Genomic DNA, 15,665 nt, shown 5'->3' with positions numbered 1-15,665 from the left:
CATAAAGTGCTGGGAAGTTCTTGAGTAGTTGCACAAATGGCGGCTTCTCAATAAGGGCTCACATGGAGTCAGTCCAGTTAGTTAGTGTGTAAGGCCGCGCCATAGCTCAACGGCGGCCCGGGTTCAATCCCGGGTCTGGTCAAGTGGGCTTTGTGGTGGACAAAATGGCGCTGGGGCGGGTTTTCTCCGAGTACTTTAGTTTCCCCTGCCAATCTTCATTCCACCAATTGCTACACAATCACCCTCACCTATCAACATCTGGGGCTGGTACAGTAGCCAGAAGTGGCCGCAGTACAAGGGACTTAGTCCCACCCCACTAGCAATAAAAAAATAAAACAAAATAATAGCGTGTATAGGTATCAGATTTGAGGAATTAGACCCACCCCCTTTCAGTCCAATTTACGACAACAGATGACAAATTACGACGCTAAATTTCACAGTTAAACCTCGTCTGGATGTTTGCTTGCATCGAGTCCGCATTCTTGAAAACCCAAAGCCACTGACAGCTCTGACAACTCACTGATTTATGTGTGCGAACAGTGAAGCGGGACGTGTGATACTTAGGGGCAAAAGTGTGGAAATATATAAACAACAGTTATGCACTTTACGGCGAGTATCTTGTAAACGCTGGGGCGATCTGGAAGATTGGAGAGGGAACCGGAGATCCTGAAGAGCCCAACGAAGAAAACACGTACAGTCAGTATCGAATGACAAACACGGAAGTACATTACTTTCTAATGTGAATAATACTGTGAATCATATACCCATTGCTAGGCAACGACTCAGTAAAAACATCCGTAGGCAACGAATACGAAACAGTAGAGGACATCCGTTGATAGGCAATTGATGTATTTTCTGTGTGGTCCGATCCGAGGCTATATAACGAGAAGCCAACAAAAACTGATAGTTCAAACCCGTGTGGAGGAGGCGACGAAAGGGAAGTCTCAAATCTGAGACAGTAAAATATGGTCACGAGTCCAAATTGACTCGTACTCGAGAAAGACTGCACTGGCAAGGGCCAGCAGTATATACAAAAGACAGATCCGACCTCTTGTCAGAGAGGGCGCCCCACAAAAAAAAAAAACAAGATCGTAACTATCAAACAGTAATAAATATATGGTCATGAGCACCAGGTGGGGCTCGACATAAAGGCTTACTGACTGACTGACTGACTGTCAGTCGCAATGTGACTTTGACTTTGGTTTTTAACTTATTGTCCAGATGGAGGTGCAGTGCGGTCAGAAGTCGAGAGTGTCCAGTCGAAGATAGTGATTTGTGAAATGTTGTAACAAGTTGTAGAAATGTGTCAATAAATCCAATCATTCAATCCGAAACCCGTCTTATAAATCACGCAAACTCCTAACACGTGACAATATGATAAAAATTGACGCGCTTAGATGAATTGTTAGAAAATATTTCCTGTCTGCACAAAACAGAATTTGGCAAATTGCAATTTACACATCAGGTGGCCCCACAATGTTTTTTTTTTTCGAAAAGCCATGAACCACCAGTCAGACGTTACGTTGCGTTGGCCATGGAAGCTGAGTAGGTTCCAGAACTGAAAAAAAGAAACCTATCGAAGTATACTAAAAGAGCTACCATGAGTAAATATTTCTATGAAATGTCACCTGTTCGTCTCCACTGTCTTTCAGATTTGCTTAATATCTCTCTTCCTTTGTTCTTTTCATTAATTTTAATCAATACCATCTGCCACGTCATTTCGCTATAAAACTCAGATATTATTTCAAATGAATTGAAGGTAATAACAGAATAGAATCATCTCACCGGCACTTTGACAGAACCTCACTTATAATAAGGACGCGGAAAGATATCCCGCGGATCGACCCGTTCACATCTCCCTCAAGCTGTTACGGTCCCCCCTCCAGCCCAGATCCAAGTATTCCCCTCCAGTTGCCAAGCCACTCTGTTCGTGTGAACGTTGATAGGACAACATTTTGCCAGCGAACAGCCCGTTGTGTTGGCTCATATAAGTGTTGGGGGCAACAGAAGAAAGAGAGGGGGAATTCTTGAGCGTCGCCATCCCCACCATTTACGAGACTTCTTTCTGTGGCCTCAGTATAGTTATTTAACCAAACTGTTTCAGAGACAATTTGAAAAATTTTATTTTAGGTTTTCACAGTGGTGAATTTGAAGACTACAGTCCATCTAAGATGTGACCCCGCATATATTGGTAGATAAATACTGATGCCGGAAGCAGCGTCATCAGCAGCGACCTGAAGCACAGAGCAAATGATGCTCGAGATGGTTCAAGTTCGTATAGCAACAGGCGTGACCAGAGTGGTTTGAACGGCTGCTGTACTGCGATGTGGAAAGCAAATGGAAAAACTACCACAGTATCACTTTTCCTGGATAGTCTCGTTCCAGAAACAGAGATACCATGTATGCGAGATTCAGAAGACGAGGAAGAAGATGTAAGAAGATGCTGGATGACCTTGGAGACAGAAGAGGATATTCTCATTTGAAGGAGAAAGCTCTAGATCGCATTAAGTGGAGGAACTGTTTTGGAAGAGACTGTGGACCTGTCGTCTGACAGATTACTGATGAATGAAATACGAAGGTTTTCGGAGGAATTCAGTGCCTAAGTCTTCATTGTTCCACCTTGAAGATGGAAGTAGCAGATCACTCCAATTTGTACCTATGTACCAAAGAACGCGGTGCCACAGTCCACAGGATCGCTTGTGATACATTACGGTCGAGAATGGCATCTACTCCAGTCTGTTCGTATCCTCATCAGGAGACGAGTCGTCTCCATCGGGCCTGTCCTCATGTCCCATGTCCACAAGCCGGAAGGTCTCGAGGAACTCGTTAAGGTCGACGAGTCCGTCCTTGTTTATGTCCATGCTGCGGCATATGTCCACCAGTTGCTCTGGTGGGATTTGCGGCAGATGTTCTCCAAGAAGTGCGCACGCATCTGAGAACTCTTCCATCGAGATGTAGCCTGCAAGAAATATTAGCATCAGTTAGAATTCCTGCTGTCAGTACCTTCAAACACGGTAGTTATATCGTGTGCCATCATGTCACATGTTGTATTTTGTTGCTTTGAGTTGTAATATGGCGGAGAACTAAAGGCCTAATAGTACACCTGGGCCACCCTGTTCCTCGGGGGTGTAAATGCAGGGATCTGGCCTTCAAAATCGAGGAAACCTCGAATCTGAGACAGTAAAATGTGGTCATGTGTGCCGTGCCACTCAGAACCGAGAATGCCCTTAGAGTAACAAATATCTGTTCTTCGGCCCCAGATGACACCAAGAGTGACAGTCGATCGTAACATAACAGATTTTGACTTGATGCCTAGGGGGGGAAAAATATCTTAGTCATGGATCTCATGGAGATCAAAGCCAGGAATGGCTGTGCTGACGAAGACCAGCAATTTTACCGACGGTCGGCGTTAGCGATAGCGCTATAATTCTTGCAGTTATGATTTATAAGCCTTCAATAAATCCAATTACAGATCGAAATCCAGTGTATAATCACTCCATCACGTGACAGCAATTTCCCGAACGACAAAAACATCCCAAACTTCTTCCTTGGGCTTAAGGACATGCTCGTACACTCACACAATAAGAAGTAAAGCACGTCATGTTTTCGTGTCACTGTAGACAACACGAGAGAAGCTTTCTTTATTACCCCAGGAATTCTGGGCTTATCCCGCAGAGCCGTAGCCACAACTGATGCAGATAAAGTTCTGGTAGATACCAAATTTCGTATTCTGCATCACTGAGTTTTATTATTTACGTCTTCACATAAAATGTCACAGATTTCCTAGTATTCTCTGGTGGCACTATCAGTGCATGTAGATCTGTTCTTCTCAGCCGTGGCTAATGGTACATAAACCACAAAAATGTTCAAGGAAGCGGCAGTATCTTATTGCACAGTGGAGCGGAGCTTAAAGTGAACTGACTGGCAGACGTTGCGTGAGTTTATTTCCGTTTCCGGGTTTATTCCCCCCCCCCTCCCAACTTTCCGGAAAGAATTTAAGATGCGTGACTTGGCGTTTGTATAGAGGTTGAACCTGCGGCGTGCGCTTCAGTGTAAACGTTCGTAGGAGCGAAATTTCGTAATGCGATTCCTCGTACCTGAGCATAATGACGACAGCTGATGACGGAGAGCGTTCTTTTGGCAAATCCACCAACTTCCTGCATGCATTGCTCTGACGGCGCACTGTGCAACCATGTAAGCTCAAGTAGCATCATTACGATTTTATTGAGTACAGAGAAACGATAGGATTTTATTTATAAAATATAAAAATGGTGTGTGATTAAGTAGGGGGGACGCGGTAGCATAGTTGGCTGATGCACTATGCTACAAGACTGAAGGTTACCGGTTCGATTCCCGATGAGGTGTTTGGAATTTTCAGTTAACCTAATCCTTCAAACCGTACTATGACCTTCTAGTCAAGTGAGCACCTGACAGAAATCTTCCTGGGGTAAAGGGCGGCCGACGAGTAAGGCTGACAACCTCACTGCCATTTGTGAACCGATTATATAGAAAATGTGGGAACCTCGACGTCTCACAGCTCTATTGGCCTCCACGACCTCTTTGCCTTTCTTTTTTTTATGATTGGGTGTATGTGTGTGTGTTGGGTTCACAGAGAACGTAGTTACTCACTGTGTCTCAGAGATGGCGTTAATCGTCCGACGACATTATCGTCTTCATATGTTAGTAATATAAGGCCGCGCCATAGCTGAAGCGGTTAGTCACTGGCTTTCCACCGCGGCGGCACGGATTCGATCCCGGGTGTGGTCTACTGGGAATTGTTTTGGACAAAGTGGCGCTGGGGAGGGTTTTCTCCGAGTACTTCGGTTTCCCCTGCCAATCTTCATTCCACCAAATTCTCCATCATTATTATCACCGGGGGCAGGTCCACTCGCCACAGCGGCCACTAATTGGCCTATCTGTGGCCGCCGTGCCGAGTGGACCCAGTTGGACTCCACCCTCACTAAGCGAATCAAAAAGAAAATATTGATAGAATATATGTCAATGAATTTTTTTTTTGCAGTTTCGAATAGCATATATTTCATGATTTATGTCGATTTGTGATCTATTTACTGACTCTCCCTCGTAAGTAAAACGTCGGTTATTTTCTGGCGTCGACACGACGTGTGTGTGGGTGTGGGTATTGATATGACGTATGTGGGTGTATCTTATAGGGAAGAATTCGCTTTATGTTCCAATTATAACTTCTTGAGTCTTGTTAAGAAAACGTAATTAAAGTCTAAGATAGGAGCAAGCAGAGTAGGGATTGAGATGATGGGAGATTTGTTCAAAGGGAAAGGTGAAGAGACAAGACGCAGACAAGAAAACAAAAGGGGATGCGTCATTTAAAAGACCAGTAAAGACAAGCCGAACATTATTGCGTCCGTGAGCGAGAACAGGACACAATGACAACGATGAGATAGAAGGTACAGTGGCGTGCAGACAGTAATACCTGCTTACCTGCGAGGTAAGCTGGTACATGTTCGGAAATACTAGACGGTATTATGTACGTCACTGCCAATTTTTGTACGCCAGTAGAAAAAATGTAAGCCAGCGCAAAAGTAAATTTTAAAAACACGTTATATACTTATTTATTGTTTATTTAACGACGCTGCAAGTTCTCTTTGTCTAAATTACATCTGAGGGTACTTCGAACATTGAATAGACAACCCTACGGAAGAAAAGTCCTATATATTCAATGAGATCCCCATGTGGTGATTTCTGTATGTATCATACGCTGTAAATGAAATATAATAAATTTCTAATGATGACGTCACTAACTGACGATGACGCACCTTCGTTCCCATATTGGACGGAGTATATGATTCAGCGCGGAATAATCTAGTAACTTTCTGGTGATGACGTAACGGTCTACGTCACTGAGTGACGATGACGCACCTTCGTTCCCATATTGGACGGAGTATATGATTCAGCGCGGAATAATCTAGTAACTTTCTGGTGATGACGTAACGGTCTACGTCACTGAGTGACGATGACGCACCTTCGTTCCCATATTGGACGGAGTATATGATTCAGCGCGGAATAATCTAGTAACTTTCTGGTGATGACGTAACGGTCTACGTCACTAACTAAAGATGACCCTCTCAGAGATATGTTAGACGCATCATAGCTTCGAGTAGCGACTGTAGGATAGTGAGAAATTAACTGGATTGGACGTGAGAGGACGTAGTCATGGATTAATCTGAACTTTTATCCCGACATTCGTCTGGAACGACTGAATGAAACCACGTAATATCTTAGGATAATCGATGTCCAAGTAGAGATTCGAAAAGGCATCTCTCGGGAACAAAGCAAGCTTTACCGCCTGAGAATACTTGCTGGGCAGATCCTCTATTTATATAACGACAATTAATTTCAAGTGAGTAAACTTTTAGGGTCATAATGATGGATCATTTTGAATGTTGGGCTGTAATTACCACTCGCGAATATGCAGCTTTTTACAGCCCACGAAAGATAAATTATACCTTCTGTATATAGAAAGTACCACGTTACGAAATTTTGCACTACAAAGTCTCAGGTTATAACGGATTTTTGCCGTGTAATTTTGTGGGTTTATTTCCTGGATTACATTTTGCGCTGCGAGAAAACTTCGCGTTCAGTAAAAGCACGCCGTTCGGTGGAATTAGAGCAGAAAAGATAAGGACGGAAACTGCCTCGTCTCTTCTAATGAGCTATGACATCATTTCCCTTTAGGAAGGACAGCTCGAAGTCAAACGTCTCATTAAATTCTTAAAACGTCTGTACCGGGAATAAAACATGGAAGAAGATGAAATGAATGTGAATCTGACAGAAGTAGGAACTGATAATGGGACTGTTACTGAAGTAGAGACCTCTGCAATATTGTCACGTGGTGTAGTAACTACAGACGGGGTTTAAATTTATGACCGGGTATTATTATTATTAGAGGGGTGGGTTTCCCCATGCGCCGCGACTAATAGTCTATTGTACGTCCCCCTTTGATATTCTACCAGTCGCCATACCCTACCGGTACTGGTGCGTACTATCAGCCCCGTTCAGCCAACGAGGTCGGCCCTCGGTACCTGATACTTCCTCCATCTACCAGAGGCATTGGAAACTACTTGGGCGGGAAACTTTTTGCCTAATTTAGCTCAGAGGTCTCCTAGAGACATGAGGATCTTTTACGTGCCGTAAATCTACGACCCACGGCTTAAAGTCCCTCCCGGAGGACTTGTTCCCTAAATTTTTCAGCCCTTAAAAATTCCACGACATCCGCCGGGTTTGAACCCGCGTACATTGAGTCATGAGGTGGGAACGTTACCCCTAGATTACGGAGGCCGCTAACTCGATAAGTAATTATAACCGTTTCGTTGAATGACACAGCGCATCGGTAGCCCATGCTCGCTTCTGACTGGCAAAGGGCTAATGACCAGAAATGGAAAAGATGTTTCACTTGAGGTTTTGTCTCCAGATTTGCCTCAAGTATTAATTCTGAATTCAGGTAATTGAGTAGGTACACCATAAAGTTGTAAATTACACGCTTGGTAACATTCTGGCAGGCTCTCCACAAAAATAGACAACTCAGGAAAAGCCAGTCCCAGCCAAGCATTTAGAGCACAGATTGGGACCAACCACAATATCCTAATAATGTGTTTCTGGAGAGATGGTTTTGTATAATGAACCATTTGCTGTGTTATTTGCCAAAATGTTATCGGCAAAGCCATCATAACCGAAACTCCTCATATTAATGAGCCTTGGTCATTTTGGTAAAACCATTATTTACAGCCTTGACTATCAGCATCCTTCCACAATCCTGAGGGCCACGTTCCCGCATTCATATCCCCGAGGAACAAGATGGCCTAGGTGTACTCCTATGACTCGTAGGGCGACGGTGGAGGTGTTCGAACGCGCCTCCACAAAGGCTAGTGGGGTGGGACTAAGTCCCTTGTACTGCGGCCACTTCTGGCCTATTGTACCAGCCCCAGATGATAGGTGAGGGTGATTGTGGAGCAATTGGTGGAATGAAGATTGGTAGGGGAAACCGAAGTACTCGGAGAGAACCTGCCCCAGCGTCACTTTGTCCACCACAAATCCCACTTCACCAGACCCGGGATCGAACCCGGACCGCCACGGTGGGAAGCCAGCGACTAACCGCTTGAGCTATTGCGCGGCCCATAACTAACTAACTAACTAACTGAATATGAGTCCGAGTCTCTTGTTAAGACCGACGGTCAGTCTGCCAGTCTGACTTGGAATAAAGCACCGATCTGGGGCTTACGACCAGATTTTAATTACTGTCATACATTTGCGAGTTTGTTGAGGGGGGGCGCTCTCTCTGACGAGAGGACGGCTCTGTCGTTTACAATTGCTGTTGGTCCTTGTCAGCGCAGTCATCTTCTTCTTCTTCTAACTAACGATGAAGTGGTTCCCACGAAACTAGCTCACGGAAGTGTTTAAGTTATCAATACATCTAATTACCAATCAAAATTCCGTCTATATTCAATCAGTCACGTGATATGATGTAAAATAATCGGTTTCTGTGTTACTTAATTTAAACATCACATGCAGTAGTATGGGGGCGAGGAGGTATTGTATTCACCGTAACTAATCTCTGTACAAGATGGAGGAACGTTATCTCTTTCACACCCCCGAATAAACAGCCTCCGTTATGCAATCGATACCATGTTAGATAGGTCCGTAGAACAGGCCTAGACGCTGTGGTGGGGAGAAGAATCTCTTGCCCCGTCGGGAATGGAACCTTGACCACACAGCCGTCCAACCCGTGCGACTTCTCTGTATTGACTTAGCTATCCCGGTTCCAATTATATTGTGACGTGTATCTCCATTGCTAGGCAACGACTCGGTAAGCACATTCCCGTGAAGCGCATGCATGCAACACAAGGACGTCCACTGTTAGGTAACGGACAAGTAAACACGCCTCCTTAACAATAGAGGCTGTGTTTTCTGCGTGGTTCGTGCCGAGGGATTATACGAAAAAGGTCACAGTCAGAAGACGAGACGGAATGTAAAACAGTAAGCAACTAGTCGCAGTTTCGAGATATCAGCCGGGATTTGAACTTAGGAGCTGAAAGAAATGAATAAGGCGGCGCAAAGAAGGCTTCATATGTGATCTGAAGTTACAGCGAGACCGTAATAAATCCGTTGCCAGGATACGACTAGTGAAGACCGAGAAATGTTGTGTGTGTGTAACGTTGAACTGTAAAGTGTGTAGAATTGCGATAGCGTTGTATTGCCTGCAGTCCCAAGTTGTGGTTGAATAATGCGCAGTGAATCCAATTATCCAATCCAAACCCGTCTATAATCACCCCTACACGTGAGAATATAAAATAAGGGTACTAGAAAAAAATATGTGTGTAATAATTTTGTAGACACCCTATAACGAATAGTATAGATGCTTCTTACAGAGACAAAAGCGCAAACGGAGACAAAAGACATAACATAAAATCAATAAACCTTTGAAAGGTAGCAGAGAAATGACAAGCAGAGAGAGAATTCCGTCAGGAGCTCGGTAAATTCTGTGCCAAAACTCTACACCAACACTCGCTTAACTTAAGTTATTGTTAGAGCAAGATATTGGGCTGGCCAAGCCATTGCTCAAGCGGTTAGTCGCTGGCTTCTCACCGCGGCGGCCCGGTTTCAATCCCGGGTATGGTTAAGTGGGATTTGTGGCGGACAAAGTGGCGCTGGGGCGGGTTTTCTCCAAGTACTTCGGTTTCCCCCGCCAATCTTCATTCCACCAATTGCTCCACAATCAACCTCACCTATCATCTGGGGCTGGTACAATAGGCCAGAAGTGGCCGCAGTACAAGGGACTTAGTCCCACCCCACTAGCAATAAAATAAAAAAAATATTGGTCCCAAACTCTATCCCTGGGCTAAGTACACAGCATACTGTTCCGCCCATAGGCTGAATATGCCGGTTTGCATATCCTTAGGAGCGAGGTAAGGCTGCCAACGCTGCAGGACACAGTCCTAGATAACCCATAGTTGCTCAGCTCGTTAAGATAATCAAAGATCTCTTTTACACGAATGTTCGTTACCGTGATCCCATGTTTCCGCCACTGGGTCCTGCTTTGATACATTTGAATCCAGTTCACAACCTCATACCCTTTTCTCAAGCATCCTTTCTAATATTATCCTCTTATATATATTTCTCAGCTTTTCTGACTAAAATTTAAAATGCGGTATTATTCACTAATGCATGTTACATGCCTCTAGGTTTTCTAGTAATAGATATAGTCTATTGCGTTCGTTTTCAATATCCTATTCGCAACACTAAGTATAAATAGGCGCAGATGGGAGGATAATATTAAAATGGGTATTAAAAAATTTGGAGGATATGGATTGGATTCTTCTGGCTAAAGATAGTTTTTTTAATTCACTTAGTGGGGGGTGGAGTCCAACTGGGTCCACTCGGCACGGCGGCCACTGATTGGCCTATTGTACTAACCCCGGATGATTATGATGATGGAGAATTTGGTGGAATAAAGATTGGCAGGGGAAACCGAAGTACTCGGAGAAAACCCGCCCCAGCGCCACTTTGTTCACCACAAATCCCATTTGACCAGTCACGGGATCGAACCCGGGCCGCTGCGGTGGGAAGCCAGCGACTAACCGCTTGAGCTATGGCGCGGCCTTGAAGATAGGTTGTTATGAACACTAATGAACCGTCCAGTTTCAGTAAAATCATGGAAATTTATTGAGTGGTTGAAAGGCTGTTAGCGTCTCCATGAAATTAGTTACTTGTTGAAAACTGCGGGATTTAACATGGAAATGCTCTAATACTGAGCGTTCGCGTCAGTCTGTGTTTTTTTCTTCAACTGCTGCTTTCTGTTGTGTTCTTTATTAAAATCCGTCACAACACAATAACACACTTCGTGTTTAACAGTATTTTGCTACACGTTTCGGCTTTTTAGGAAGCCATCGTCAGGCAAATACACAATTAACGTGTTCTTAAGCTGTAGAATTCATACTATATAATTCAGTACAGCGTTGGATTTTCGACAATGTACCATAATATGATAGTTGCATCACATAGGAAACACGTGACAATATTGAGCACAATAAAAATCATTAGTTTGTCCAAGTAGTAAGGAAATAATTTTATATAGAGAGTATGATCGGGACACGCGGTAGCGTACTGGTTGAGGCACTGTAAGCTCGAATGTCACGGTTCAAGTCCCGATGAGGTGATTGAATTTCTTTTTTCAATTGACCTAACCCTTCCAGCCGCACTATGGCCCTGGGGTCGACTCAGCCACTAACAGAAATGAGTACCAGGAATTAATTAAATAATTTTTCTGGGGAGTAAAGCGCTGCCGGCGCGTAGGGCTGACAACCTTACCGCCATCTTTGCTCCGATTGTTTAGATAATGTGGGAGTCTCGACGTCTCACAACCCTGTGAGCCTTCACGGCCTGTTACAGGGATAACTCTACTTTTTATTCCATAATATAAAACATAAAATACAATAAAAGATAAAGATTATTAAAATATAAATAAGAAGTATACATAAATATATCCTATTAAGGTAGGCTATTGCAATCGTAATGTTACGTCATAGTGGCGGATGTAGGCCGACAGTTTTGTTGCTTGTTTACACGTATGAAGCGGTCAAATGCTTTGAGGCTCATTAGTATGCGTGCAGTATTATCTAGTTCTGATATTATTTGACGGGTACTTCTATTTACGTGTATTATGTCCGATCTGGTAGGATTGCACCTCGACCATGGTTCTAGCCCAGGTCAGGTAATATGGGATTTGTGGTCGACAAAGTGGCATTGGGACAGATTTTCCTCCAAGTACTTCTGTTTTCCCTGCCAATTTTCATTCCACCGACTACTCCACACTTATCATCTATTACCCGAGGCTGGTAGAATAGACCAATTAGTGGACGAGGTACCAAGTGGACTCAGTCTCATCCCCCAACCAAAGGAACTAAAAAAAAAATTCCCTCTGGGCATGCGCATTGATCTCCGTGAATCGCATACCCCACGTCACTTTTATGCCCGCACATGGACAGCAAAACAACGTCCGTCAGTTCTCAGCCTTAGGATTTCATCGCTCGAATGTGGAGCAATGCTGGAAGTGTTGAGTAACTATCTTCATCTTCCCGAACAGCCTGAGGTGGCAAAATGAGGACGTGCTTTACGGAAGATGATGGTGTATTTAACTCACAGGGTGCCTGTTCTCGTTACGAGGCTGCCGCTAGCGATGGGGGTGGGGTAGAAGAGGGGATTACTGACACGAGGCTTGGTCGTTCTACCGTCAGACGAGAATGATTATCTTCCAAAACACGGCACAGAATATTAGACCTCGTGCTAGAAGGTTACACACGAATTATTCTGAAATAATCTCGCTCTATTGTCTGTGGATGAATGTGTGTCAGAATAATAGAACTCCCATTTACAGATAATGTAATGTTAATGTGCACTTTGTCATGTTGAAATTATGCAGTCCACCAATCACGTAACGGTTTCTTGTTGGAGTATACATGAAGTCATTACGTGCTACTGTAAGGACTCCAGGCACGAGTTGCGAGTTTATTTTTATTTTTAGCCAACTTTCCTTCTTTTAGGGGGCAAAAATAACAATACGCTTATAGCACCCTACTGTCTGTCTGTCTGTCTGTGTATCCAACCAAATTTTTTGTTAGGAGGATAATGAGGTGACTTTTCTGGCTCTGTGTCTGTATATCCACCCCTCAGTTTTTCGTTTTCTGTGTCATCCGTGTGGTATCAAAATAAACGAAGGCGATCATTTCTTCCCAGAACTTATTTTTCCTTCCGTATCGTTCCCTCTCTTCGTCTTCATCCCCCCTCTCTCTCTCTTATTCTTTATATCTCCTTAATTCATTCTTTATATAATGTGCTTTTTTGTCATAGTTTTCCCCTTTACTTTTCTATAATGCTTTCTCCTTCACTCCTCCTCCTCCTCCTTCTTCTCCTTAAAATAATCCTTTAATGCCACTTTCCTTTCCTTCATTTTTTCTACATCAATATTTATTCTTTTTCCCTCTCATTTTGTTCAATTTGTTTTTTTTTCGGAGTCACGTGGTAGCGTAGTTTATTTAGGCACTAGGATACAAGCCGGAAGGTCGCGGGTTCGATTCCTGTTGAAGAAATTATTTTTTTTAATTGACCTAATCCTTTCCAGCCGCTCTCAGCCTCTAATTCAAATGAGTACCAGAAATCTTTATGGGGTAAAGGGCGGCCGGCGCGTAAGGCTGACGTCACCATCTGAGTACCGACTGTCTATAAAATGTGAGAGGCTCGACGTCTCACAACCCTATGGGCCTCCACGGTCTGTTACAGGGATACCTTTACACTTTTTATAATTTTCTTTTCTTCATAGTTCTTTAACTTTGTAGTTATGTCACCTTAAAATTTCTTCTTTCCTTAAAAGAGCTCCTCAATTATCCTCACGAGGCTGAGCGGACTCTGTTCCAAACCCACTACTTCTCAGGAAATCTAGTAATGCTGGGAATCGAACCCGGGATCTCTGGATCTGTAGCCAGGAATTCTGACGACTAGACCACAGAGGAGGTCCGAATAACCATAAATGAACAAATAATTTGCAGAACTCAAATATCTCTTGAGTACTATGCTTAGTCTTCAAACTTTCATTAAACTAGTAAATTCTGACCCAGAAGGTGTTGCACTCCTGAGACACAACACATCAGTCTGCAGTCGGTAAGTTTTAAATAAGTTCTCTCCTGATAGAAATGCAAAGAATGTAGGACTCTCAAAACTAGAACATTAATCTCTTTTCTTTGCAAATAAAGCAACTTTCATAATCCATTCCCTTGTGTCACTCTTGATCGGAGAAGGAACGAGAGATGATGTCAGAAGTTGGCATCACTGCTAGTAACTGAATTTCAAATCAATTTACCGGAACACTGTAGCTTCATTTCTGCAAGTAATTCAATTTGAAGTTGAAATGACAGCTGTACTCTTCTTGTTATTGTCCCTGTTGTTTTATAAAGGAGATATTTCACGACACTTGCCTTAATGTTCAGGTTCAGACATAGCGTTACAGCGCCAGGCTGCCCTGTAACATGCTGAAATTACGATGATATTCCCCTACAGCTGGTGTTACCTGGAGGAGTGTTGAGTCCCCCTGACAGTCATGATAACCAACGCGCCGAATCATGCATTAACTTCAATGTCTACGGAGCTTGGCTTACCGAGTAGTTCGGCTCGGGGTACTTGCTATAAAACCGTCACAGCCGAAGACATCGGCTTGATATTAATCAGTTGTTACATAATTTCACTCAATAGATGGAATCGGTGTCACTTACCGAAGTTATAGAAACAAACAGTCTTTCACATGGTATGTACTTTATGAATTTAGATGATTAACTGACACAAGTACTGTGGGACTTTTGGTGCAACTGTATGTAACTTCATAGGACCTTGGTGTTTCTAGCAGGTAGTTATATTTTTGGGCATGGTAATCAAGGGGTCCATGAGAACTGAGCTTCAACTGTTCTGCCGCGATCTATCTGTAGAAACCCGAAAACTAGTGGCCATCTTAACTTGGTCAAATAGTTGATAAATTACTGGGGGGAGGGGGGAAACCCTAATTGTAAGAGGCAGGCTTTTACCTTATAATTTCGTACTTAGACGTAGTGTATGCCCTGAAGTCTGAGAAAGTAGAACCCTAGTCTATCAGTGTAGACGGCATCACACGTCAGAAGACGCTATTTTATACCAATCTTGTTCTTATGAACTCTTGAAAGTTTGTGACACTTTTTTTTATTACAAGTGACGTGGGACTAAGTCCCTTGTACTGCGGCCACTTCTGGCCTATTGTACCAGCCCCAGATGATAGGTGAGGGTGATTGTGGAGCAATTGGTGGAATAAAGATTGGTAGGGGAAACCAAAGTTCTCGGAGAAAACCTACTCCAGCGCCACTTTGTCCACCACAAATCCCACTTGACCAGACACCGGGCCTCCGCGGTGGGAAGCCCACGACTAGCCGCTTGAGCTATGGCGCGGCCTTTCCTGAACACTTAACTTACCCGAATTATCTTTGTCGATGATTCGAAATATTGCCTCGAGACTGGATTTGTTTCTGTAGAGCGTTTCTACTACTGTCGTTCCGGACTGAAAAGAAAGAACGGCTCCCGTTAACACATAAACAAGCTTCAATGGAACTGGAAAGCGATGCTGACAAGATTATGAAGTGTGTGACTGTAATACATGCAATTATTATGCAAATAACCGAAACATGATGAAATGACATCCATTAGACACAATCACAGCACTGTGCGTTCAAATTACCCGCAATAAAAATTACTAATGAACTAAACCTGGTATTGTAACAGTCAGAAAACTTGCATTTCTAAGGCAACTCTAGGAGTATACATGAAAATGACATGGCATCCAAGCCAGATTTATAGTCTGTTTTCTGTTTGATGTCAATTACTATTTTTTTTTCCTTGGCACTACAGCCCCAGTGGGCCTAGGCCTACCTCCATGAACTTCTCCGTTCACTTCGGTTTTTCTAGATCTTACACATTCGGTAGGACTTCTTCGGCGGGTGATCAGCTCGTCGCAAGGCCTCTACATGTACACAATTTCTTTCACTTTGCATTTGGAGCCGTGGTAGCGTAGTCAGTATACCCACTGGCTTCGGTTGGACAACGGAGGGATTGCAGTTCGAGTC

General features: G+C 43.5%; 1 protein-coding gene across 1 annotated transcript in view; it reads right to left on the bottom strand.

Annotated features, from left to right (window-relative positions):
• Window positions 1-2,502: 2,502 nt before the first annotated feature.
• LOC111865569 (serine/threonine-protein phosphatase rdgC) overlaps window positions 2,503-15,665 on the bottom strand; it is a 126,986-nt gene continuing 113,823 nt past the window's right edge. Inside the window, exon 16 of the mRNA XM_033752232.1 lies at window positions 2,503-2,959. Coding sequence (XP_033608123.1) covers window positions 2,727-2,959 — 233 coding nt within the window. The 3' untranslated portion in view covers window positions 2,503-2,726. The remainder of the gene's footprint in view (window positions 2,960-15,665) is intronic.

Source organism: Cryptotermes secundus, unplaced genomic scaffold (genome assembly GCF_002891405.2).
Source record: "Cryptotermes secundus unplaced genomic scaffold, Csec_1.0 scaffold81, whole genome shotgun sequence".
Lineage (NCBI taxonomy): Eukaryota > Metazoa > Arthropoda > Insecta > Blattodea > Kalotermitidae > Cryptotermes > Cryptotermes secundus.
The sequence above is the reverse complement of the archived record's forward strand: the minus strand, read 5'-3'. Positions and strand labels throughout refer to the sequence as shown.